This window comes from Tripterygium wilfordii, chromosome 9, assembly GCF_013401445.1.
Source record: "Tripterygium wilfordii isolate XIE 37 chromosome 9, ASM1340144v1, whole genome shotgun sequence".
Lineage (NCBI taxonomy): Eukaryota > Viridiplantae > Streptophyta > Magnoliopsida > Celastrales > Celastraceae > Tripterygium > Tripterygium wilfordii.
The window spans coordinates 1,648,165-1,672,767 of record NC_052240.1 but is presented as its reverse complement, the minus strand read 5'-3'; the positions used below and the strand labels follow the sequence as shown (position 1 = coordinate 1,672,767).

At 37.0% G+C, this 24,603-nt stretch overlaps 5 protein-coding genes across 14 annotated transcripts; 4 read left to right on the top strand and 1 right to left on the bottom strand.

The window, feature by feature from the left end:
• The first annotated feature begins 2,394 nt into the window (after positions 1-2,394).
• On the top strand, positions 2,395-5,586 carry LOC120005480 (F-box/LRR-repeat protein At3g58900-like). 3 transcript variants are annotated; one of them, XM_038855116.1, is made up of 5 exons: positions 2,395-2,497; positions 2,832-2,885; positions 2,998-3,864; positions 3,960-4,118; positions 5,083-5,586. In XM_038855116.1, exons 2-5 carry the CDS (start codon positions 2,850-2,852, stop codon positions 5,392-5,394), a joined length of 1,374 nt encoding a protein of 457 aa, XP_038711044.1. In that variant the 5' UTR covers positions 2,395-2,497; positions 2,832-2,849; the 3' UTR covers positions 5,395-5,586. The 3 variants fall into 3 exon arrangements, with proteins under 3 accessions (XP_038711044.1, XP_038711043.1, XP_038711045.1); XM_038855115.1 differs by having other exon boundaries at positions 2,407-2,497; positions 2,840-2,885; XM_038855117.1 differs by lacking the exon at positions 2,395-2,497 and having other exon boundaries at positions 3,000-3,864.
• An 846-nt stretch (positions 5,587-6,432) lies between these two features.
• On the bottom strand, positions 6,433-7,208 carry LOC120005482. The gene is made up of 2 exons (XM_038855119.1): positions 6,826-7,208; positions 6,433-6,737 (listed from the first exon to the last, which is right to left on the bottom strand). The coding sequence occupies exons 1-2, from the start codon at positions 7,087-7,089 to the stop codon at positions 6,570-6,572; spliced, it is 432 nt and encodes a 143-aa protein (XP_038711047.1). The 5' UTR covers positions 7,090-7,208; the 3' UTR covers positions 6,433-6,569.
• Positions 7,209-7,252: 44 nt separating this feature from the next.
• Positions 7,253-11,388, top strand: LOC120005479 (putative PAP-specific phosphatase, mitochondrial). 8 transcript variants are annotated; one of them, XM_038855111.1, is made up of 11 exons: positions 7,349-7,566; positions 7,642-7,738; positions 7,863-7,965; positions 8,108-8,319; positions 8,638-8,697; positions 9,461-9,849; positions 10,012-10,090; positions 10,170-10,220; positions 10,854-10,926; positions 11,037-11,088; positions 11,171-11,388. In XM_038855111.1, exons 1-10 carry the CDS (start codon positions 7,469-7,471, stop codon positions 11,060-11,062), a joined length of 1,188 nt encoding a protein of 395 aa, XP_038711039.1. In that variant the 5' UTR covers positions 7,349-7,468; the 3' UTR covers positions 11,063-11,088; positions 11,171-11,388. The 8 variants fall into 8 exon arrangements, 7 of the variants coding, with proteins under 7 accessions (XP_038711040.1, XP_038711036.1, XP_038711039.1 ...); XR_005469814.1 differs by having other exon boundaries at positions 7,350-7,566; positions 10,854-11,088; XM_038855112.1 differs by having other exon boundaries at positions 7,253-7,561; positions 7,642-7,703; positions 7,861-7,965; positions 10,854-11,388.
• Positions 11,389-13,815: 2,427 nt separating this feature from the next.
• On the top strand, positions 13,816-15,291 carry LOC120005481 (transcription factor MYB74). Its single transcript, XM_038855118.1, has 3 exons — positions 13,816-13,963; positions 14,074-14,203; positions 14,319-15,291. Exons 1-3 carry the CDS (start codon positions 13,831-13,833, stop codon positions 15,109-15,111), a joined length of 1,056 nt encoding a protein of 351 aa, XP_038711046.1. The 5' UTR covers positions 13,816-13,830; the 3' UTR covers positions 15,112-15,291.
• A 3,400-nt stretch (positions 15,292-18,691) lies between these two features.
• LOC120006138 (probable serine/threonine-protein kinase abkC) lies at positions 18,692-24,187 on the top strand. Its single transcript, XM_038856052.1, has 5 exons — positions 18,692-18,945; positions 19,863-21,204; positions 22,102-22,371; positions 23,155-23,310; positions 23,639-24,187. The coding sequence occupies exons 1-5, from the start codon at positions 18,929-18,931 to the stop codon at positions 23,756-23,758; spliced, it is 1,905 nt and encodes a 634-aa protein (XP_038711980.1). The 5' UTR covers positions 18,692-18,928; the 3' UTR covers positions 23,759-24,187.
• Positions 24,188-24,603: the final 416 nt, after the last annotated feature.

Below are 24,603 nucleotides of genomic sequence, written 5' to 3'. Positions count from 1 at the left end.
CGACGTCGTTCTCCATAAAATTATAGAAAAAGTAAGAGAGAGAGTGGACCCCGTGTTAAAAAAAAAAGGAGACTTTTGGCAAATCCGCGTTGACGTGGGATTTGTTGACTTTGGTGGAAAAGTTAGGTGGTGTTTGGTTATAGACTTATAGTTGGGGAATTATGGTGGGATTAGTGGATTAAACAACCTTTTTTTTTTCTTTCTTTAGCTTTCAAGGTTCAATTGAGTGATTAATGAAGAGAAAGAAGGATTGTAGAAGGCGGGTGGGACATTTACGTTTTCTCCAATCTAATTATCCTTAACAATAAGAAGCCTCAAATAACTTGTATTGTGTGGTAATGGTCCTATATTTTGCTTTCGTTTTCTTCTGGTGAGATCAATCAATCACGGCTCAATTGGAGGAAGTATTGGTGAACCATTGCTTCAAATCAACGACAATAAGCACGGTTGGTGAAAATTGCAGCTAAAAAAAGTTAAAGGACAAAAAAAAGAACATTTGGATCAAATAATAGTTAGTAGGTAACCATACGACACAAATTTTAAAAAATCAAATTAGACATAGTAGGAAAAAAATTCAATAGTTTATGAAGTATTTTAGCAACATCAATATACCTTAACATTGCAATAACTTTGTGGTCACACGTTGAATTTTGACCCAATTTACTTTGTCGTCAAGTGAAAATTTATGTGTGTGCAAATCTAACGACCCCAATTTAGCCTCATATTAAATGTTCAAAAGATAAACTTGTATAGTGTCAATTGTCACATGTTAATGAAGAGTTGCAATCAAGATTTAGGTGAACTGTGTTTTACTTCTATTAGTTTGTCATCGTTTCAACATAAGGGCCTGGGCCTGGCCCTATACAACTGCCGTGGTACAAACTCGGCCCAAATTTAAGCCTGAAGAACCATGCCAAACCGAGGTTGGGCTTACATACCATGCCTCGGCCCACCTTTTAAGCCCCCAGTCCCTCATCCGAGTCTTGGCAAGAAAAAAAAAAAAAGCACTAATCAAGCTTAAAAAGAGAGAAAAAAAAATTGCATCAAAGACGCTTCTTACCTATGAAAGACAAGATGCCGTGATTATCAAAAGAAAATCTCTCTGATTAATTTAACAGATATTAATGTCTAAATGGCATCAGATTTTAAATTCATAGTTATGTGTAAATTATCAAATTTTAACAAATTATGGGAAAATATTTTTTTTGGTAAGTAAATTATGGGGAAATACAATACACTGTTTGTACAAGCAACAAGACACCATGATGATCACCAACGAGTGGTGACTCAGTTGATAATCGTTTAGGTTAGACATATGTGTGCTCAAAGTTCGATTTCAAGATATTTCTATGCGATATTAAAAAAAAAGACCGTGACATAGAATACAAAATACCCAAGTCTTTTTTATTTTTCCTAATTAAATATTATAAACTAAGTGTAAATCTTAATAGAATTACTAAAAATATTGTATACTTTTCTATTGATCATAAAACAACATTATTGGATTTAGAATACTGAAAATATTTTATATTTTTTTATTGATCGTAAAACAACATTATTGGGATTTAGAATCATTTATATTTTTCATTATTATTTTTGAGGCGTTCAAAGTAGGGGTGTTCGTGATCAGTTTTTTGGGGTTTTTTAGACATGACAATAACCGATCAAACGGTCGGTTTTTTTCGATTTTTTATTTGTTCGGTTTGTTTTTTAGTTAAAAAAATGTATACTTTTGTATTATAAAAAAATCGATCAATCATTTTGGTTTCGATTTTGGTGGTTTTTTTTGAACAACCCTAGTTCAAAGGATATCTATCTATCTTCTATCTATCTATATCTATATCTATATATATATATATATATAAAACGAAATCCTCAAGTTTGCTAACCGTGATTCAAGGAGCCACGTGGAAAAAACCAAGGGAAAAAAATTGCTTCTAAAAAAAATATTAAAGCCAATTCAATTCATGATCATTATGATTCTCCCACTATGCTTACGTCCTCCTTCACCTCATGTATATCTCATAATTATCTTCATATCTCCTCCCCGATTCATGCACCAAAAGTGATCAATTCATGGAATTTGTTGTAATAAAATTACATTTAACATAGGAAAAACCAGAGAACAAAAAAAAAAAAAAAAAAAAGTAAAATTTGACAGCGTTAATTTGTCAGTAACTAGTTAATATTAAAAAGTGAAGAGGATGAGACAGAGAGTGTTATTTTTAAGGAGATTAAGTACACCCAAACCCTAGTTCCGTTTTTTATTTTTTATTTTTATGTGTGAAAACTAAAAAACGAAAACCGGCGACGTGAATTAGTTCGGGTAGGTTCACTGCGCTTACGTGGCTTGAAATAATTGGATACGCTTCGACGCAAGCAGGCCTGAGAGTGGGATATTTACTTAACTCTTTTTACTCGTATTAAAACCAATTGTCATGGGAAGCGAGAAAGAAATCTTTGGTTGGGAGATTAGTTTTTGCTTGGAGAACCCTCGGTGAGTCTTTTTTCTGCGGATTATCATCGCTTTCTATGCAGTTTTTGGTTTCATCTACTCGCATAAATTGTCAGATCTCTTTTTATATCTGTGAATAATATGTCTTCTTCTCTAGTCGTCTGACAAAAACTCCAAAACCCTTCTCCAATCTTTACGTCGTACAGCTGTTATTGTGGAATCCAGACTCGGATCCATCCTTTTGTTTTATGCCCAAATTCAAAGCTGTTCTAAACATCCCTCAATTTTTTTCTGTAGCTTGTTGGATATCTGTTTGCTTGCAAATTGTCACATCTTTCTGACTTTTGTATCTGGTTCACTGTGCTAACTTGCGCAGTTATACAGAAAAGAAATAATGGAGCGATGCTCGACTATCCTCGCAAAGAAGAAGGTGCTTTATACTCCTTTTTTGTTGGATTCATATTGTCTTTGAATTGCGATTGTGTCTTTGTTTTTTGTCTTTTGGGGCTTACTGATCCTATCCTTTTTAATTTGTGGGGAAGAGAGAGATTAATGTGGAAGAGGATAAGATAAGTAAACTGCCAGATGAAGTCCTCGTTTCGATTCTGTCTCTCTTAACAATGAAAGAAGCAGCAAGGACTAGTGTTCTTGCCCGTCGATGGCTCAAAGTCTGGACTTTTTGTCCCTCCTTGAATTTTGCTGCTTCACATACTTTTCTCTCAATTTATAGAGAAGTAAGAATGGCTTCCGAGGAGGAAAAGCAGGGATATGTTAATTGGGTTAATCATGTCTTGGATGCATATCAAGGATCCACCATAGACGACTTTCAAGTTCATTTCGACTTGGATACAAAGTACAAATGTGATATTGATAGATGGGTTAACTTTGTAATCCACAAGGGTGTTAAACGGCTTGTGATAGACTTAGGGGTTCATTATATTGGTGGATTCCGTTCAAATAATGTTTACCTTTTCCCTCCATCGTGTACCAACAGTGCTCTCCAGAGTACTCTGCATTTGCTAAGAGTTCTCAAGCTAAAGTATGTGGATGTAAGTGGAGCTATTGTTGAATATTTCATATCTGCTTGCCCCTACCTTGAAAAATTGACCATTGAAGGTTCAACTTCCCAAGATCTTGTCCGTCTGAAGGTTGCTGGTGGTCAATTGCATCGCTTGAAGAAAGTTAAGATACATATGTGCGGTTATTTGAAAAGCATATGTCTGTCCACAACAACCCTTTTGTCTTTCAAGTATCGAGGTTCGATAATTGACATCTCATATGCAAATGTTCCCAATCTTGTTGAAGTATTTATTGGAGGGTTTTTCCCTGAGATGATCTCCTACTTTCCTCGGCTTTCGAATTATGTGTCTCAACTGGAGACGCTTACGATATGTGTGCCAGTGCTCCAGGTTTTTTTGCTAAGTCATAGTAAATTATTTTTGCTCTGAAAAAATTGCTTTCGTTTTATTTATGTTGTCTTATGCATGTCCGTGTTGTTATTTAGGATGAGGATGATATGGAAGATAGGGAACCACCGGAATTTCCTTTGTTGACAAAGGTCAAAAATTTGAATTTGAGAGTTTGTGCATATAATCATGAAAGTCTTCTTGTTTTTGATTCCTTGATGAAGGCAGTTCCTTCCTTGGATAGGCTTGTGGTACAGGTAAGTGTTCTTTGCATTTTTTTGTCAACACTGTTCTTTAGGGCCCTTTAGTGTCTAGGAAATCAGCTTCCGTTATCCTTATTGAGTTGGTAACTCTTTTACACTTTTCTTATGATAAATTTTCTTTTAATATAGAGGTCCCTTGTAATTGCAATAACATAATATATGTTATGGATTTGATTCTCTATTTCTCTTTGTGCGATGCTGAATTTTTGGCATTAATACACTCCAGTAAAAACTCATTCTTCTTTGATTTTCCGTTTATAATTTTGAACAAAACAACAACATCTTACCCCAGATCATTGTTCATTAATACTCCAGTAGTTCCTCTTTGTTCTTTGATTTTCCGGTCATAATTTTCAACAAAACAACAAAATCTTACCCCATATGGTTGTTCATTGTATTGTTTGCAGTAACAGAAACAGAACATATTATACTCTTATTTGCTTCTTTAGTCTATTCCACCATCACTTGGAAGATATGATCTCCCAACTGCTCAAATATTTCTTGCAACGCAGCCATAATTTTATCCTCAAAAACCAGCCAAAACCAGACTTGGTCAGTTGTAGTACAACTTGAAATTTTTTTCCCTAAACCAGAGTGTGAATACACAGGGATTCCAACTATTCTATTTTAGGGATTAGTATAGGTGTAGTACACCTTCAAAGTTTTTCCCTACACCAGAGTGAGAATGCAAATGCAGTTTCGAACTACTCTATTTTATAGATTAGTATAGGTGTATAGTTGACCCTCGAAATGTTTGGGAATAGGGTGATTATTATCATTGTTATGACTACTACTACTACTATCTTAGATACAGTTTTTAAGCATGGTCGACTCCTGGTGGTATAGTAACAAGGAGTGCTTTGAATTGTAGCACAAATCATCTTTCTTTGTTGAGCGAGTTTTTTCCACTTGAAATAAACATATCACTCATAACATATGGTTTGTCCTTGCTGTCCAGTTAACTAATTCGGAGGAGACTATTAAAAGGCGGAGGAGGACACAAGAAGTCCCAGAGTCTCCACTTCGATGCCTCAGAGTAGCTGAACTTGTTGGATTTTTGGGGCGGACTCCTGAAATGGAATTTGCCACATATTTGATTAAGAATGCGGTTATGCTAGAAAAGTTTATCATTGATCCTATCCCTCATCGTTATATTCCATGGAAGTTCGATGACGTGAGATTCAAGAACATACAAGCCAGTAGGAAGTCTGCAATGCGTCTCAGATCTAAATTCTCTCTTGGGAACAAATTAGTGCTCCGTAATTTTTGAGTTCAGTTTAACTATTTATAATATTTGTGTTCAGTTTAGCTATTTCTCTGTATCATTTTGAGTGGCAATTGGAACTTTAGGATATTTTATTTTTCCATTTGAGCCTTAACTGGAAGCTAGGGCAATATATTCTGGTTTTTCTCTTTCATATGTTCAGGTGCTTGAATCTATGAATTACCATATTGGGAAAAAGTACTACACAAGTCAGCTGAAGAGGACCTACACTCCTTATCTTATTGCAGAACTTTTTTCACTTATGGACAGTGGTGGCTATTGATTAATTTGGGTTTCAAATCGTTCATAATCTGTTTTTATTAGAGGATCTAGCCGGCAGAAGTAAGTTCTGGACTAAAGCCCATTTAGGTAGCTTAATGGGCTGCCTATGCTTTCGGGGCTTTGAATCTTCTGAAAACCTCAGTTGTGGGCTGAGCTCCACATGTGCTACAAAACTAAGAACTCAAGCCCAATCTTCTGTATATAGGTTGGTTGGTTCAGACCTCAGAGAGAGCTAAGACGTTAGGGACAGGCTTCATGGGCCTCAAAGCCTATTACAGGCTTTCACCAATCAACTATACTAGTCCAAAGTTAAGCCCAATTCTAGCAAGACTTAAATGGGCTGTTCCGTAATTTTCGTCCAAAACTAGAAAGTCAACAGACACGACTCATTGGCCTAGCACAAGGCAAGAATGTCTACAACATAAATAAATTTCAGTAACCAATGTGAATACTCTTGGTTCCTCCACATTAACTATTATAGTATTTCAGTTGTCATTACCATTTTCCTAGCCAACAAATTATGGGAAATTATACTCTGTTTGTATAAGCAATAAGACACCACCTGACCTATCTTATAAATAATTACCCTAATTATATATATATATATTATCTTTTATGACCCCGCTTGACTTTTCTAGTTCCTCCTCCTTCACTTGCAACTTTTTTTCATATGACTTTTTGAGTAGAAATCCGTCCCTGCATCTAAGTCTTTTATTTTTTCCTAATTAAATGTTATAAAATAGGTGAAAACTCTAAATAGAATTACTGAAAATATTTTATACTTTTTATATTGATCAAAAAATATATTATTGGATTTATAATCATTTATAGATGTGGGCTGAATTCCCATACTCAGTGATTCAGGAAAACAAAAGCAGAAGGAGAAACTAAAAATAAAGTCAAAGGAGGAAATCGGAATCATCCCATTGAAGGACCGCAGACTCTGTTTTCTGCTCCCTTTTAAGCTTGTCCTTCACGAACCAATCGCATATTCTCCCTGCATTTAGCTCTTCAATTGTACCCCCTTCTTGCTCTGATATCACCCTTAATAGGTTCAGAGACGATATCTGAATAAACCCATCAAACCAGAATCAGATATTAGCATTCATATAGGCCTAACAAATTCAGAGTCAGATAGAGTGCTAGATAGAATACCGTTAGACGGCACAAAAACTTCTCGTGAGTTCCCAGACCGGATATTTCTACCAAACCAGCTTCTTCTAGAGTTAAAAATGTGCGCTTTTCATTCTTCTTCTCTTCTCCTCCTCCTTCACTACCTCCTCTGACTGCCAGTTTTCGTCTATTGATCACTTTAATTGGTGCAAAACTGGATTTTCTTCGTACCCTTCTTTGAAAACAGGAAGAATTGGAGACAAATGCTGATTGATAAGAGATATCGAGAAGTTTGACTGAAATCATATTCAAGATCCCGTTAAAGGTTTTCTTTTTCCAGCAAGAAGAGCAACCAAAAGTTGGGGCTTATATGGGTCTGTGATTAAGAGCCTACTTGTGTGGTGGAGATGGAGATAGGATTTTGGATTAGCAGACTCGCCATTAAAATGGGCAAAAGGAATGCTGATGGGCTTAGCTGATGCCTAACCAAAAGTATGCTTGGGCTGAGCCGGCAAATTTGGGCCTTTTGGCCCATTTTCCTGAAGATCAATCAACAAAGAACCAGTGTCTCAAAACGACCGTTGGTACCACAAACCGAACGGCAACTACCTACCGCTGCCATCATCGGGTTACGGCTACGTCGTATTTCAAAACTCCGCAGCCGTTGTTTACATTTCGTGCTTCCATGGATCTTCTCCATTCTGCTTCTCAAGTCTCCACTGTCCGATTCATTTGCCCCAATCCTTCTCTTACATGTATGCGCAGGCGATTCTTCCCCGTAAGGTGTCTCTCCACTCGATTCACCAATAAAATCTGGTTTAGAATTTTCAGGGTTTTGATTTCTTGTTGAATTTTCAGGTCGAGTCTTCCGTTTCCAAATCAGAAAGCTAAGTATCATAGAGAGCTCGAAGCTGCTGTGGATATAGTGCAGAGAGCTTGTCGCCTTTGTGTCGATGTAAAGTTCGTACAATATATTTTTGCTTTCGAAAATTATTTAGTATACTTGCAATTGGTATTCTTTATTTTCTGATTCTAATGTTCCTTCGTCGTTTGTGATTTTCTTTACTTGTGATTCGCAGGTGAAATCATCCCTATTTTCTGCCGGGGGACGAATTCTTGAAAAGAATGACCAGACTCCAGTCACAGTTGCAGATTTTGGGGTACAGGCTTTAGTCAGCTTGGGTAATGTAATTAATTAGTAGTCAGCTAAGTTGTGATTCATGACCGTTTGTTTAAGTTAGCCATGAAGATGCGCTTTGTGAATGCTGCTTTGGTGCTTGAAACTTATATCTTCTCACACTGCTTTTCATGCTCATGGTGATAGAACTAGGTAAAATTTTCCCTTCCATTCCCTTGGTGGCTGAAGAGGACTCTGCTTTTTTGCGTTCTAATAATTTGGTGGATTCTGTGGTAAATGCTGTTACTCATAAAGCAAACATTGGTGATGAGCCTCTGACAAATGCTGATGTACTTGAAGCAATTGACAGGGGTGCACAGAATGATTTTGCAACTGGATCCAAGCCAGCTACGTATTGGGTAGGTCGAAATTTGTGTTTGATTAGCATTTGATTATGGGGAAAGAAACTGGATTTCACTTTTTTGTTTTATACTGCTTTGGATGATTAATTTGCATAATCAGTAATTTAATTATACATCCCTACTCCCTATGACCTAAAACTTACACCTTATGGTACATGTGATTGATTTTGCCCCTGTCTCTTCCGGAAAGGGTGCCATGGACTTAGTCTGCTGTTGCCTCCTTATGATAATTTTCATTATGGTATGCACACTGTGTGAGCGGTTGCAGTTGGATTTGTTCTCTTTTAATAATGAATGTCATTAAACTCAATGCAGGTGCTGGATCCAATTGATGGGACTAAAGGTTTTCTTAAGGGAAACGAAGCTTTATATGTGGTATGTTAATTTTCTGATCCTATCTTTTTTTTGTTTAATTCATTAGCAGATATTTTCTTCAATGAAGTGCATTGATGAAGAAAAGAGTTGCATCTTTACTTATTGACTGCTTCCAGGTTGGCAAATCTGATTGACTTGCTTCAAGGGTACTATACAGTTAACTATCTCTATATCTACTTGGATGAATTTATTCTAAAACTGCTATTGTCTCACCTGATGGAATATCTAATGATTTACATGTTCACTGAATTAGTGAAAGCAAAATTATTTTAGCAAGGAAGTTAAAATGTAAAATCAGTACGCATGGCCTTTTGGATTTTATTCTGTGAGTGGTTCAGTGCAGATCAACTTAGGATGGAATGATTACTGTTTAATACTAAAGAAAATGGTCATTTCTGAGTTACGCTATATTGTAAACAAGAATTATTTTAAGGTCAGATGTGAATTTGAACATTGCAAGTATGCATAGCATGTATTCCATCATAATTCTTCATGAATACACAATTCACAGAGCATCTTAGTTGATTCTTGCGAATTCTTCTGTATATTGTTTCTGCTTTTAGTGTTTCCAATCTAAATGAGCAGCTTACGTCATGTAATGCTTAGATGGTCCTGTCAACAAATATCTTGCCAAGGAAAAAGAAAGTAAAATCACTTGTCTCTAAAACAAAGATTTTAATAGCATCTACATGCCCAGACAAAAAAAAATGCTGGGAAGGTTTGTTTCTTGGAATTATAATTTGGCTTAATGCATAATTTTCAGGTAGGCTTGGCTTTTATAGTTGAAGGAGAGATTGTACTGGGAGTTATGGGCTGCCCAAACTGGCAGGAGGATGTTCCCTGTAAATCAAATGCTGAAGACAAGGGATCTGAAACTATTCTTTCTAGCTCAGGGATCATTATGGTTGCTCATGTTGGATGTGGAACATGGATGAAGAGGTTAGCAGTTATGATGGGTAGATCAGCTAAGTTGCCTGAATATTGGACAAGATGCTTAGTTGATAAATGTCAGTTGGTACATAAAGCACGTTTTTGCATTCCAGAGAGTCAAACATGGGCGTCAATGCCACTTTCAGCTTCTCTCAATGAAAGAAATGACGCATCTAGCACTGGTGATAGAGAAATTCTTCTTTTGTCCACATGTTGTGGAAGGTTTGGGCTCTAACTTGTATTGCATGGTACTTAATATTGTCTTCAAGTGGAATATTGCTTTAATGCTTTGCCCCATTGTTACAATGAGAAAAAAAAAATCCCTTTCTTTTGATGGATGAAATTGTTAGCATGAGACTGACCAATTACGATGTTCATATGCAGCCTGTGCAAGTACTTAATGGTGGCTTCTGGAAAGGCATCCGTTTTCATTCTTCGAGTGAGATCTCAGACCCTTGTTAAGGTATCATGCTGAACTGTAGTGAGATGAGTAGCAGAAATTGAATTGGCTCGAGTTAATTTCCAACTCATTTGTTATATAGGCTTGGGATCATGCTGTTGGCATTATATGCGTGCATGAAGCTGGGGGAAAGGTATGGAATCTTCTAATGGGGCTGTTTCCTGAGTTGTAAGTTTTGGTTATATGTGCTTGTTAGTCTCTGTTCACTGATTGGCATGTCTGTGAGTTGATTAAGGGTTCTATGATAGTCAACCTGAAGTGTGTACGATGGGCAGGAGAGCTATCATTATTTTGCAGACAATGACTTTAAACTACTTCAGTGAACTTAATTAAAACGACACATAAAGTTTCCCTCCCTCAACACCAAAAAGAACTCCCAAGGCCACCCCACTCCTATATATTTTTAGGTTTTCTTTGTCATGTTTCCTAATGTTAAACCTATCATAGGCTGTTTTGCCAAAGACAAAGAACGTAATCGTGTACCATTTCTTTTTCAACATTTAGTTGAAGAGCACCTCATTTTTGTGGAGAAAATGCACGATTGTATCAAACCTTAACTTCTATTCCTCATAAAATTATTGGTAACCACTTTCAGATCCTTGTTGAACTGGTGAACTAATTACATTTCCTTTTCCAAGTTGTCGTTTTTCACTTAATATTGTGGTTCTTTTGCTTCAATACCAATTACCATGTCAATTACCTAACTATTGTCTTATTTAATTCTCTCTCCTTGTTGGAATATAACAAGCTAATCCCCTTTCATCAGGTAACTGACTGGAGAGGGAGTGAACTTGATTTTGCAGCGGATCAAGTTGAACGGAGGATAATATTTCCCTCAGGTGGGGTTCTCGTGACTAACGGTAACATACACAGTCAAATTATGGATATGATCTCTTCCGTTTCAACTATTAATTGATGTTGCTGCCATGACATTCCCAAAAATCGCTAGGCATGTGCGGTATGATTTACTTTTGAAGATCAGTCCATCAACCGCTGGTTAGGTAGTCATTCAGCTTTCAAAAGTGGACTAAGTAGAACTGTAAATGTTGAGAAATTATTATTCACCGAACTTCTCTGATACAGAGTGAACTCAGCATTTGTTCAACCTAGCTAGTTTTATCAGAGGAACGGAAGGTATAGGAAATCGTTGATGGTTGGAGTCTTGGAGACCTGGAAAACTTTAATGGTATTCTTTGGGATCACATTGCTCATTGTTTTACAAGCAAGGGAAGTTCCTCAACTATGAGAATAGTGTTTGTGAATTCGAGATTAAATAATGCTTCAGTTACTTGCAAGAAATATATGCATCTTCTGAGCCTTACTCATGGCAAGAAGTTGCACGCCAAAGCATTCAAGGACCAAAAGTTTGCGAAATTTCTGGACTTTTCAGACAAAATGCCAGGTGTTCTTTCTTTTATGCAAATATACTTAGACCCAATATTGGACTATGTAGTTCGTAGTACTAAAAATAATGATAACTTGTGGTAAATTAGGGATTCATAAAATTATGTGTACGGTTAGCTTAAATTAGTAATAGTGGAACACCAACCACATAATCTAAAATATAGCCATAAATCATGCAAATTATCTTTAAAGAATATGTGCATTTGAACCACTCACAACAAAAGACTATTGATATCCCACATCGGATTGGGATAATTTAATTAAGTGGTATATAAGTAAGGTTTTGCATCTTTCATGGTACGACGTGTTTTTTGTGCCCGCAAATAACAAATTCTTACAGACCAATGGTGCAAAACGGAAAATATCTTTCATTTATTTAATTTGTACTTGCATTTCATCTATCAAATTTGTATGCACAACGGCTCATCAACTCTGGCACGTATGCACCCTTTCTTTGGGTAACGCATCCATTCCTAAATTTTGGACAAGTAAATAAGTGATTACCCTATCAAGTATAAGATGTAACCAATATTCATTAGTTTAAGCATGAATAAATATCTTTTTAGTACCATGATTGTGCTGACTAGGCCATGACACCATGCACGGAGACATTAGCCGAAGATTATGCTGTGCAAGTCATAATTATATATATATCAGTGAAGTAATGTTGCTCATTCTCTTTAATGACTTTTTTTAATAGTAAGTGCTAGAGTAGGCCGTATTATGCGTGTTAGCGTGTATATATATATATTTTGTCTGGATGTGTGTATATATATATATACACTCTATTGACGCAAGGAATGGTAGTGGGAGAAGGCATGAGAGACGTCAGATACAGTGAGGTGGCAGGTTGTTGATGGACCGATCATGCATGAGAGTCTTGTTGCAGGTGGTCCCCATATAGAGATTGAGCATCTCGCACAGTGACACGTACAAGGGGAGTTCCGGAGTTGCAGCCTTCCAAGCGATCAAATTTATTTATTAATTAAAGGGACAAGTAACAAAAATGCTCATCTATTTAAAAAAAATTCAATCAAGCTCCTATACTTTTTTTAATGTCAACAAAGCTCTTCTACTATAAAAAAGGGATCACGTTAGCCCTTTAAGCTCATTTTCCGTCAAATGATTCTGACATTATCGTTAGTGGATGACGTGGACCATAACCCGTATAGTACACTTGTTGGCCTCATATAACTAAGCACACAAGTATGAGAGAGTGTTAGAACAAATGTCTCACATCGTTTGGTGCAAGCCAAGTGATATGGTTTATAAGACGGAACCCAATCTCAACCACTAAATGATCCTTTTAGAGACAAAATCCATATGAATCTTTGGCTCAATATGAAACAATACTCTAAATATTTATTGGGCCAACGTTTTTTCCCTACTCAATCTTCAAATTATTACACATACCTCTTTCGATTGAACTTTAGCAAGCTAAGGGAAGCAGTGCTTGTTGCAGTACAGAGAAAGGTTTTGTTTTTTTTTTTTCGAATTGGTATTGTGTTGTTAGTATTGCCTTTTGATTTGTCATTGGTTTGTTGAAAAATGGACGTTGAAAGGTGTAGGACCCTTTAATTAAAAGTTTGACATTATTGCCTTTACAGAAGCTTTTTCTTCTCCTGTGTTTCTGGCTCTCCATATATTTTTCATGCTGAAAGAGAAAAGGAAGAAAGAAAAGCAAGATTGACAAGAATTCATCATTCTAATTGAAAGTTTCTGCCGCCCCCTTCTGGTTTTCCACCTTCATTGTTGACCAAAATTAATATTAGTGCTTCAATGTCTACCCCCTTTTGTCTACTCATGATAAGCTGGATTATAGATCGCATATATTTATTGACTTCAGGATTATAGATGTTTATTTATCACAAAATATGATTAGTCATTTCGAAAATGACCATAATTGGTAGTATGAACATGATCTATATAAATTCAATAAATTCCCTGGATTGCCCTTCTAAAATATCTTTGGCCGAAGATGTAAAGAGTAATTTCGCAGCACACAACCTATGAAATGACTCCATGCAAAGAGTCCCTGTTACGAAGGTCATATATTGGAAGGAAGAGGGGGAGGTACGTGGCTCCACGATGTTTGTGACAGCTGATATGAATCCAGAAAGTAAGGAGTCAAACTCCGCCGGAAAGTGATTGGCAGTGAGATTTTGCATGGCAAAATGAAGACGAATTGATTAATAATTTTGGTTATTTTCTCCAAGGACAGGGGACACGTCTCATTTGTGATAAACAGAGGACGGCACCGAATCCTTTTGACTTGTCTTTCACTTGCTATTTATAGACAGAGTACCCCCCATCGTAATACTTTATTGGAGCTTATTACAATGGGTAGAGCACCATGTTGTGAGAAAAATGGGCTGAGGAGGGGCCCATGGACTCAAGAGGAAGATCAGAAGCTCATTGATTACATCCAAAAACATGGTTATGGCAATTGGAGGACACTCCCCAAGAATGCTGGTACGTCCTTTACTTTCTTGTTTTCGTTGAGAAAATATGCAATCAGACTCTCTCAAGTTTGTTCTGGTCGCATAACCATCCTCTTAATGTGTTGACTGGCTTTATTTTAGGGCTGCAAAGGTGTGGAAAGAGCTGCCGACTTCGCTGGACAAACTATCTACGACCCGATATCAAGAGAGGCAGGTTTTCATTTGAAGAAGAGGAGACAATAATTCAGCTTCACAGTATATTAGGAAATAAGTGAGTACTTTTTTCATATTTTTTAATATAAAAATTTGACAAACATGCATGTGGTGTGTATATTGTAAGAAAATTTTGATTATTTTTCCTTAATATATGTAACTATCATGTATAGGTGGTCTGCTATTGCGGCACGTTTGCCAGGAAGAACAGACAATGAAATCAAGAACTACTGGAACACACACATTAGAAAGAGACTTCTCAGAATGGGAATCGATCCGGTGACTCACAGTCCGAGGCTTGATCTCCTAGACCTCTCATCAATTCTAAGTTCATCTCTCTACAATTCATCTCAAATTGACATTTCCAGGATGCTTGGCGTCCAGCCTTTAGTGAATCCAGAGCTTCTAAAGCTAGCAAGTTCTCTAATGCAATCACAACAAGAAAACCCAAAACTTGGTTTTCCTCAAACTGGTCAAGAAAATCATCTTGTCCCAAACCACTACCAATATAACCAAATTGTTCCAGATATTAATCCACCTTGCACCATACCTAACTTTTCTGACGAGGCACAACTACTTTTGGACCCCAATGTGGAGCAATTCTCGTCAAGCTTCAACAACTTTAGCTCCCAAATTCCTCCATTGAATGATTGGCAAACCAATGGGGACTATGTGCCGGCAACTCTACCAAGTTACAACTACAATTGTAGTTTTCCTGATCAAGCAGCAGCAATCATGGACCCTTCGTCGGAGACTTCATCGACTTTTATGTCCAACGGCAGTGACCATAATTTCAGCTTTGCGTCGGCTTTATCGACGCCTTCATCGAGTCCAAGTCCTTTGAATTCCAACTCAACTACGACGTACGTCAACAGCATTGAAGATGAGAGGGAAAGCTATTGCAGTAACAATATGTTGAAGTTTGGAATCCAAGATACTTTGGATATTAATGACTACATGTTTTAATATTTTATCAAAATCAATACAACACTGATTGAAGAGTTTGTTTATTGATAGTTGCAAAATCTCATGTACTAATTAATAATTGATTTCTTGCAATATTGTTGCTGACTTCATAAAGGTTACTACTTCAAGAAGCAGGCTCATGTCGTTTGCTCTTTTTTTAATCGTTACTGGATGGAAAGTTTCCATTATTGATTCAAGTCATCGTGTTGTTTTTCTTCTCCATACTTGGCATACTTTTAACATATTTAATAATATAAACAATCTTATCGCTTACGAATATGCTTCAAATGGATCGACAACAAACATTTGTAGTATATTATATGCATATATCATATCGATAATTTCACTGTCTACCACAAAAAAAAAAAAAGAAGAAGAAGAAGAAAGATCCCAGACACAAAGTCAAACCCCGGGAACCTTCCCCGGCAACGGAGACCGGAGCTCGTATGGGTGACACCTGTCCATGCCACCTGTTAACTTAAGGTAACTGTCTTTTCACGTAGAAATAAAGTAACAATTTGCATGGGGATTATGGATAAGCGTGATTTTGACTAAAATGAAAAGCCTGTACGTGTCCATCTGTAACCGGTGACAACAGACCCGGTGTGGGGACCATTACACAAAGAGAGCTCGCTTTATTGAAAATCATCGCGTGGTTCTTGTGCTGTTTTTGTCTCTTTTTCAGTGTCAAACTTGAGCCTTAATATTAATTACGTCAGTTTTCGGCACAGGTGTGCTAAATAATTACACACGTACAAGTGAACTTTGAAAAGGCTGCATGGTATTGGGCCATTGGCACCCAAGGTTTTCGACTCCTGTGTCGATTAAACTTATCAACGGTTCTGGTTTCTTTGACAATTATGGTGAGAGGCCTAATCGACTTAGATATGAGTGGACGACTCTGCTAATGATTGAGAGCAAGAACGCTGTTAAGTGATTTGTTGATGATAAGATTTTTCACAATATCCCCCAGCTGTGAGAATTTTTTCTCGATCCTTGTGCTAGTATGATTAAATTTGAGAGGACAAGTGATGCGAGTTTCGACTTAAAACGGACAAATTATTGTTAATGTGGAGAGGCGGACTTGTTATATGGTTATCATTATATAGAATAACATTTTAATATCCTGACTTGTACAACGCCTAAAATGAAACAACATATTTGATTAGAAATTTTAGAACTAGTGTCCTACAAGACGTCATTCAAACATAGGTTTCCTAGCTAGAATTTGTCCTGATGTATATATAGATATCGTGGTGAGTTTGAATTTCACTAGCAAACAGACTGGCATATTGTACAACTTTTCCCTTCTATGATTGCCGCTTCACATATTGTCTACGTCTGTTGTTTTGAAATTGGAAGGTCTTCTCCACACGTAAATCATGCAAACACATGCTTTTTATCTTTTGCCGTCCATTCTTTTGCCTTAATTGGTTCTTCAAGTCTTGCTTTCTATTAACTTGTTGCGAATAGTGACTGATTACTTGCTAAAATAAACCATGCAATGTAGCAGCAAATCTCTTGATTTGCTGAAGAATAGTATACAACACAAGCAATAGAATTTAAAACACCGACAATTATTATACTGTGCTTGTCAAGATTCAACAAGCTTTCATACTACTCCCCGTACGTTTCTTATAATAAAGCAAGTCTAGATCGAGAAGCAATTCCATGCACGTAAGTGTCATGTCATTTATACGTAATAAATACAGTTTATTTTTTTTCCAAATAATACATGCATATTTGGCCCCAAAATACTCTCTCCGTCTGTGGTAGACGTGTACATGTCACAAAGGAGCTGTCATTTTGTAATAAAAAGGATCAGATATGGAGGTTGACGTGTGATCAAAATAAAAGGCAATGTGTATATATGTGTGTGGTATATACTATAAAGAGTGTGGCCGTATTTGACCAGCAGCCGACCACATCGAAGATACAACACACATGCACTGACACTCTTTTCATTTTCTCTCTTTGTTGTTTTCTTTCTCCCCTCAACCGCCCAAAGAAAAAGGTTTTGAACAAAAAGTAAACCCACAAAGTTGATTTTTGTATTCGTATTGAAACCATTTGACATCGTGACAATTTCAATTTCCATTGTGGGGTTATGACCTTATTGACTATATCAACGATTATCGTGTTTAATTCTTCTTTGGTTTAGGAACTTTAAATGAATTACTAGTTGAAAAGGTTGGCTTAGGGTCTTCCTAATCCTAATTTTTAGTATTTGGTATTGACCAAAAATAGACAATAATCCTTTGGCGTAACCACGGTTGAGGTGGATTTAGAGGCTCCACAATTCCCTAGAGTCTACAATTCATATTCAATGGTGAATAAAAAAACATACAAATTTTAAAAATGAAAAAACAAAAATGAGGTGTGATGTCTCAATCCATTGGATTTCAATTGTAGACTCTACAATTTGAAACTAATTGCGGAGCCCCCTAATCCGGTTTGAGGTATGGTCCAATATTTAGATTTACTAATAAATAATTGATGGTAATTAAACATGATTAGATTCAATTATTCAATTAACTTAGATTACGATAACAATAGATGGCAGGATGGGATTACAATCAATACTTGGCCACGTCCATATGTTTGCTCTAACAAGTGGGCTCCATATCACACATACACTTTACACTAAAATTAATGCTACATCCCACCTCTATTATACAAAAAATAAAGCCAGTGAATTTACACCATTGTAATTTGTATCGGTACATTTTATTGGTTCAACCACATAAGCAAAACATATCTCCAAATATAACCACATAAGCAAAACACAAATCCTCATACATTACCAATGTCCCAGCAAAATATCACGATTGTGGTTGCTCTAATTATTGAAGATAAGGGAAAAGGTAGGCAACACAGCCGCCCTAATTGATGTATACTTAATTCGGGTTTTCTTAATTTCATATGATAGATACTATGAATTTAATAGGGAGCATTGAAGCTCAATGTGCGTTATGATCTAATTGATTGTAAATCTATGTCTATTTTTATAACTGGCATTGCCACCATTGTACACGTCTTGACTGCGTCATGACAGCAGCCCAATCTGTTGGGCCTGTCATCAGGGCTTAATTTATATGTAGGAACTACTAACTGGATTATAAGCCCAGCGACCATTTTCAAGCCCAAAAATCCAAGACTGAGTAAGAAACCTTTTGGGCATATTCTAGTCCTTTTGGGCAGATGCTTTTTCCTAAGCCTATTTAAGGTTAGATTGGTGAACTTGGTTTGGATTGGGTTTGCTATTTGTTTTAACTCCGGGCCCATAATGAAAGGCCCAGTATTTTCTGAAATAAAATTGGTCCGTTTATAATTTTATGGGCCTCGGCTTATGATTCCTTCGGGCGGTGCTAGTCTTCATCGGGCCGGGTCCCAAGTTATCCGGATATGGATACCACTGCTTTTTGCTTCCTTTATAAAAGGAAATTTTCGACAAAAAGGAAAAGTTATAAAGTCCAAGGTCGCGTAAAGGCAACGAGAGCCTTCAAAACCGGGTCAGCGACTGTGGGCCCCCAATCTTATTCTTACAAACTGTCCACCGACTCTACGGCCCATTATTAAATCCGCGCCTCTCTCCTCCCAACTTTCTTACAGCCGCTAGGTCTATTTGTGTAGGAGAAGGAGAGGTGAAAACCCCGCGTCCAAGGAAACACCAAATTTTGGAAATCGACGATTGATATTGAGTAGCAAAGCAAAACGATCACCCCGATTGCGAAAGGGAGAACGTCCATGAGAAAATGCTTGCAACAGCTACCATTCACCATCCACGGTCCATAGCCTCAGCCACTCGCGCCAGATCATGGGCAACATGTCGAGGTCGGTGGCCAATATGTCCTACCCCTGTTCCCTCTCTGTTAGGGTTTTTCTTTTTCTTTGGATCTGTGTCGAGTTTGAGAGGATGCTCCTTTCATGTTCCTTTTTCGCACCTTTTTAAGGCTTTTTTTAGGGGATAACAATTGAAGCAGTGAAAGATTTGGGTGTATATGAGGAATGTAAAGAGAATATAAATCTGTATGCTGGTTGTTTTTTTTCTGTGCTTTCTTTGGTGTGTGTTATACCGTTTTGCATGGAATTTTGCTGGCATTTTGTGTTGTTTTATTGCATCGAATTTTTTCAGATAGATTGCTTTACTACTCCGTGCTGCCAATTGCTGCAAATACTTTCAATGCCATTTGTTGCTCAGGATTTTCGAAGAATATAAAGTTGTGGCTCATCAATTCCCTTAATTGGGTTTTGATTTTTTGTATAATCATGAATTTTCTTTTATTGTAGCGATTTTGCTTTTGTTGAGAGTTAATAGGCAAAGACCTCGAGCATAGAAGCCTAGCTAAAAACAAGACTCCATTCTCTATTATTTGCATTGTGAAAAGCAGTTTTCACCAGTGAGTCTGACTGCATTATATTACTGACTTGGTCTGGCAAAGTGAGAGGATGCTTCTTTTATGTTCTTTTTTGGCCCATTTTATTGTAATTTTTTTTTTCAATAGCTCACCTATTTCATAAGCCTTGAATGCTTTTGGCATGATAGATTTTGATGATTAGTATGAGGTGGAGAACAAAACTCCAATGTCATTTTAATATTATCCAGGAAGAAACAAATTTGGTTTGTTCAGCTAGTTTCATAAGAATATATTTATCGTGGGATTCATTGCGCTTGGTTTTACTTATGGTATTGTTCCTTTCTTGATGTCTGCAACATGAATAGGTGATAATGTTGTTATATTAAAATGCAGGTCTTTGACATTTGGAAACGTCAGAAAAGTTGCACAATTCTTTGGCAAGACCCAAAGGAACAGCCAGTTATATCTGAGGAAGTATGAGATAACTGCTATCATTGGGCTTCGTCTGCCCCAATACAGATTATATTCACATTATGGATTTCCTTGTAGAAGACATTGTCCCTTTTCATTTTACAATTCTGAGGAGCGTGTGTTGAGAAGTGGCTTCTCCAGGAGTTACTCTCTCGTCTCAGCGAGTAGCGTAGTGACACATCATGCCCAACTTGCTTGGAGAAGGCTCTTCCGAAAATATACTTTCAGTGGTCGTACTTTACCATGCATAAGTAGAATTGCTCAAGCAGTCAGTTTGGCCTTGACCCGCTCGCACCTTGTCATTCCTGGTATTTTTGGCTTAACATGTGGACAAGTAGCATGGGCACAGAGAACATTAGGAGACACAGATCACTACACATTACAGAATTCTTTGTACGTGCGTGCACAAGATGGGCATGCATACATGACATCACTGGTATTTTCAGTGGTAGAAGTAGTTGTCTTGCTAGTAAGAGCTCTCTATTTATCAATTTTGTTCTCACCCAGTATCATGATGGCACCATTTGTTAGTCTTGGTGGACCTGAGTTTAGGAAGATGTGGCTTCGGGTTGTTCACCGTTCGTTGGAGAAAGCAGGTCCTGCATTTATTAAATGGGGTCAGTGGGCAGCTACGCGGCCAGATCTCTTCCCAAGAGATTTATGCACTAAACTTTCAGAGCTACATAGCAAGGCTCCTGAACATAGCTTTGCTTACACGAAGAAGACTATTGAAAGAGCTTTTGGTCGCAAGATTTTGGAAATTTTTGAACACTTTGAAGAGGCACCTGTAGCATCTGGAAGCATTGCTCAAGTGCATCGGGCTTCCTTGAGATTTAGATACCCTGGTAAACAACAAGTCAAGCCTACGTTAGTCGCTGTAAAGGTCAGACATCCTGGGGTTGGTGAGTCAATTAGGAGAGATTTTGTGATAATCAATGCCGTAGCAAAGATTTCAACATTCATTCCAACTCTAAAGTGGTTGAGATTGGATGAGAGTGTACAACAGTTTGCAGTTTTTATGATGTCTCAAGTTGACCTTGCCAGGGAAGCTGCAAATTTGAGCCGCTTTACATATAATTTTCGCAAATGGAAGGATGTCTCTTTTCCTAAGCCTGTTTATCCACTTGTGCATCCTTCTGTCTTGGTGGAAACTTATGAGCAAGGGGAGAGTGTGTCACACTATGTGGATGAGCTTCAAGGACATGAACGGATAAAAACTGCTCTTGCTCATATCGGGACACATGCACTTCTTAAGATGCTTCTGGTAATGTATATTCTTTTGATTATTTAGCTTAAATCGTTTCCTGTAGCTGTTAAAGTTGGTGAATTAATGCTTATTGCTGGCCAGTATCTCATCTTCAACTAGGAATAAATGGATGGCACATTATTAGATAAATTGTTAGGTAAAATTCTCCAAGCGGGAAACTCATGGCTATAGAAAAGGTCTTCACCTCATAGAAAATTTGTCTGTCTTTGTGACGCTTTCAAAATATGGCTGCACAAACACAGATAAGAAGTTTTTAATATAGATGGATTGTGATGATGATATGATAGGCTTTTGAAATCCGTAGCTCTGGGACCCTGCCTAATAATTGTGAACTGAGATTTTTCTTGTTTTTGATGAAGTTGGTTATCATCTTCCCCACAAATAAAGTAAGCTTATATAAATGGCATTGAAGGGCATTATTTTCTTTTTCTGTGGGACCAGGGTAGATATAATTACTGAGATTGCTGTTGGGAGTCATTTGAACATTTGTGATGCACTAGGTGAGCTTACACCTGTATTGCTTTTACAGGGCAAAAGACTTCCATGGTTCTTGTCATTTTCAATGGTTGGGGGAACTTGGCATAACTGCTCCATAATGATAGCATAAGATAGGAGAATGACATCTTCTCTTATCCTATAACTGAACTCCAGACCTAAATCCAGCTTGTTTATCTGGAATGACTGGCTGGCTGATGATAACTTTTGTGGTTATTTATGGATTTTATTATTCCTTCCCACTTTCTCAATTCCTAATTCTCTCTTGCTTGCATTGGCTAGATGTAGCTTGTACTAGCTCAATTCTTAAACTGTGAGTTAAACTTTGGATCTTTTAGTAGTTTGAAAATTAATCAGGTTTTAGATCTGGATTCCTAATACAATGTTCGCTTCTTTCAGGTGGACAACTTTATTCATGCAGACATGCATCCTGGAAATATCCTAGTCCGCGAGTCTCGGAGCAAGTCTTCTCGGAAACGGATTTTCAAATCAAAGCCTCATGTCGTTTTTATTGATGTAGGCATGACTGCTGAACTTTCTAAGAGTGATAGAGTAAATTTGGTGGAATTTTTTAAGGCTGTTGCAACTCGAGATGGCCGCACTGCTGCTGAATGCGCTCTCAGATTATCAAAGCAACAAAGATGCCCAAACCCAAAAGCTTTTATTGAGGTAAAATATCATGTGAATAATATCTTTGTTGCGAAGAATTGTTGATGTTATATGTATTCTTAGCTGGATCGCAACTGGATAGCGTTTTAAGATCAGAGGCTTATCTTTCTTTTATCTGAAGATTAAATTCTTTCTCAAATTTTCTAAAGGATTGACAATGATTTATAGTTGCAATTTGTTGAATCTGAGATTTAATCTTGTTCTCTAGTTGCATATATACGTCTTACCTATTCGATTGAAGATTGGTTTGCATAAATTGGGGGATTGAATGTTGTGACTTACCAAAAAAAAAGTATTGAATGTTGTGCTTCAGATGTGATCAAACAGAGAGTTTTGTCATGGAAGCTTGAGTCGATCAACTTGTTAACTTCGGTTATATCTGCACGTATGTACGATGCCAAGCACTTGTGAGGATGAATACCTTCTAGAGCTTCCAATTTGAAATTCTATACGCTGACATCTTTCAGTAGTTGGGTTTAGTTTGTGCGTTTGGATGATATATGTATGCTTACATCGCCTTGATTTCCAAAAGCTTACATGAATCGAGGAGGTTAAGGTTCTACTTATGTTAATGGACTGTTTGTAGATACATATTTTGGGTTGTTAAGTATTGTGGCAAATATATACGATAAAAAGGAGTTGAATGTTTAATATGCTCGCAATATATCAGTTTTATATTGCATGGAATACACAGGTTCGTATTGAAGATTTTGAAATGTGAATTTTATTCTTTTTGTTTTGATATGGATTTCTTTTATAATTGCTAATATGTTTTTCTAACAGGAAATGGAAGAGGCATTTACTTTCTGGGGTACACCAGAGGGTGATTTAATCCACCCTGCTGAGTGCATGCAGGAATTACTTGAGAAAGTAAGGCGTCATGAGGTCAATGTTGACGGCAATGTATGCACTGTGCTGGTTACAACTTTGGTTCTTGAGGTAATTTATCCTCTTTGACATAAAATTGTGACATGCTGATACCAAAAGGGAAAGATTTTACGCATTGGGCTGGTAAATGCCCTGTATGTGTGGAAAATATATTTTGGAACCAGTATTTTGGGATTTTTTTCTTCTTTTATCCCCTGTTTTCCTCTTCATTATTGCGCAGCATGATTTTGCTCCTTTCCATTTATTTTCTCCTGAAATTGTTTTTAAAAGAAAAATAAATATTGATTGGTGAAAGAGGTCCTCTTTCACCATGGTGATTGTGATTTGTGATTTCTGGTATTGGTGAGATTCAGCGTGTATGATTTGGTGCTTGTTTTAGGGTTGGCAACGGAAGCTTGATCCTGGATATAATGTCATGCATACGTTACAGACTTTGTTGCTTCGAGCTGACTGGGCAAAATCTCTTTCTTACACCATTGACGGTTTGATGGCCCCATGAGAAGGTTCTTGGCTGTTGCTGTTTTATGACATTTTGGTAATATTTGATCCCCGAGATAATAGCTTAAAATAAAGAGTATGCCTTCGTCCACTGAAATTTTGACCTCTTTTTTTGTTTTCTTTTTGAAATGTGGAATTTCATTACATGTATGTATTCTGTTTAGTTTTTGGCAAAATTGCTGTGGATCTTCTTAGCCTTTAAGCAGGAAGACAAAGAAATAGTGAAAGAAAGAGAGGGTATCTACAGAAAGAAATAAGCATTGACATTTATTTCCCCCAATTTACATACTTTTGTAAATATGTATTTTGTTTTCTTGCAAAAAATTTGTGTTTCTGGTAAATTTCAGAATGCTGTACGTTTTGTTACTTCTTTGTAATGGGGAGTGTTGAGTTGACACGATGGAGAACTGACTGAGCTTTGGCATTGTTATTGTTTGTCTTAGCTGCACACTTCGCCTAATTTTAATGTCATAAATTCCTGAGGGAAGCATTGGCTTCATGTTGTTAACTTGATTATGAGAGAAGAGACCTTATCAAGCCTCTCATCATGGGCTGTTCATTGTCATGGACTAGTCCCTCTTTATTGGGCTTGTTATCTATTACAAGGCTTTATAGGGCTTTTTTTTAACAAAAATACTGTAGAAAAATATGCTTATAGCTAAAATCAAGTATTGAACACATATATGTCTAACTCAGTTGATTGTTAATCGAGTCATCTCTCGTTGGTTGATAGGTTTTATAGGGGTTACCACACAATTCAGTTACATTTTTAAATTCAAAATATTTTTGTATTATCTTTTTTTTTATCAGGTCACAGCCATCATGACCGCTGGTTGTATATTCTAA

What these genes read in the sequence shown, in the direction of transcription:
- LOC120005479 (XM_038855108.1), top strand. Translation starts at nt 7,278, where the DNA reads ATGCTTGGGCTGAGCCGGCAAATTTGGGCCTTTTGGCCCATTTTCCTG. An exon ending in TGCGCAGGCGATTCTTCCCC is followed by an intron (nt 7,562 to 7,641) that starts GTAAGGTGTCTC and finishes TTGAATTTTCAG; the next exon opens with GTCGAGTCTTCCGTTTCCAA. An exon ending in CTTGTCGCCTTTGTGTCGAT is followed by an intron (nt 7,739 to 7,862) that starts GTAAAGTTCGTA and finishes TGTGATTCGCAG; the next exon opens with GTGAAATCATCCCTATTTTC.
- LOC120006138 (XM_038856052.1), top strand. An exon ending in CACTTCTTAAGATGCTTCTG is followed by an intron (nt 21,205 to 22,101) that starts GTAATGTATATT and finishes CGCTTCTTTCAG; the next exon opens with GTGGACAACTTTATTCATGC. An exon ending in ACCCAAAAGCTTTTATTGAG is followed by an intron (nt 22,372 to 23,154) that starts GTAAAATATCAT and finishes TTTTTCTAACAG; the next exon opens with GAAATGGAAGAGGCATTTAC.
- LOC120005481 (XM_038855118.1), top strand. Translation starts at nt 13,831, where the DNA reads ATGGGTAGAGCACCATGTTGTGAGAAAAATGGGCTGAGGAGGGGCCCA. An exon ending in GACACTCCCCAAGAATGCTG is followed by an intron (nt 13,964 to 14,073) that starts GTACGTCCTTTA and finishes GCTTTATTTTAG; the next exon opens with GGCTGCAAAGGTGTGGAAAG. An exon ending in CACAGTATATTAGGAAATAA is followed by an intron (nt 14,204 to 14,318) that starts GTGAGTACTTTT and finishes TATCATGTATAG; the next exon opens with GTGGTCTGCTATTGCGGCAC.
- LOC120005480 (XM_038855115.1), top strand. Translation starts at nt 2,439, where the DNA reads ATGGGAAGCGAGAAAGAAATCTTTGGTTGGGAGATTAGTTTTTGCTTG. An exon ending in TTTTGCTTGGAGAACCCTCG is followed by an intron (nt 2,498 to 2,839) that starts GTGAGTCTTTTT and finishes GCAGTTATACAG; the next exon opens with AAAAGAAATAATGGAGCGAT. An exon ending in TGGATAGGCTTGTGGTACAG is followed by an intron (nt 4,119 to 5,082) that starts GTAAGTGTTCTT and finishes CTTGCTGTCCAG; the next exon opens with TTAACTAATTCGGAGGAGAC.
- LOC120005482 (XM_038855119.1), bottom strand. Translation starts at nt 7,089, where the DNA reads ATGATTTCAGTCAAACTTCTCGATATCTCTTATCAATCAGCATTTGTC. An exon ending in AGTTTTTGTGCCGTCTAACG is followed by an intron (nt 6,738 to 6,825) that starts GTATTCTATCTA and finishes GGGTTTATTCAG; the next exon opens with ATATCGTCTCTGAACCTATT.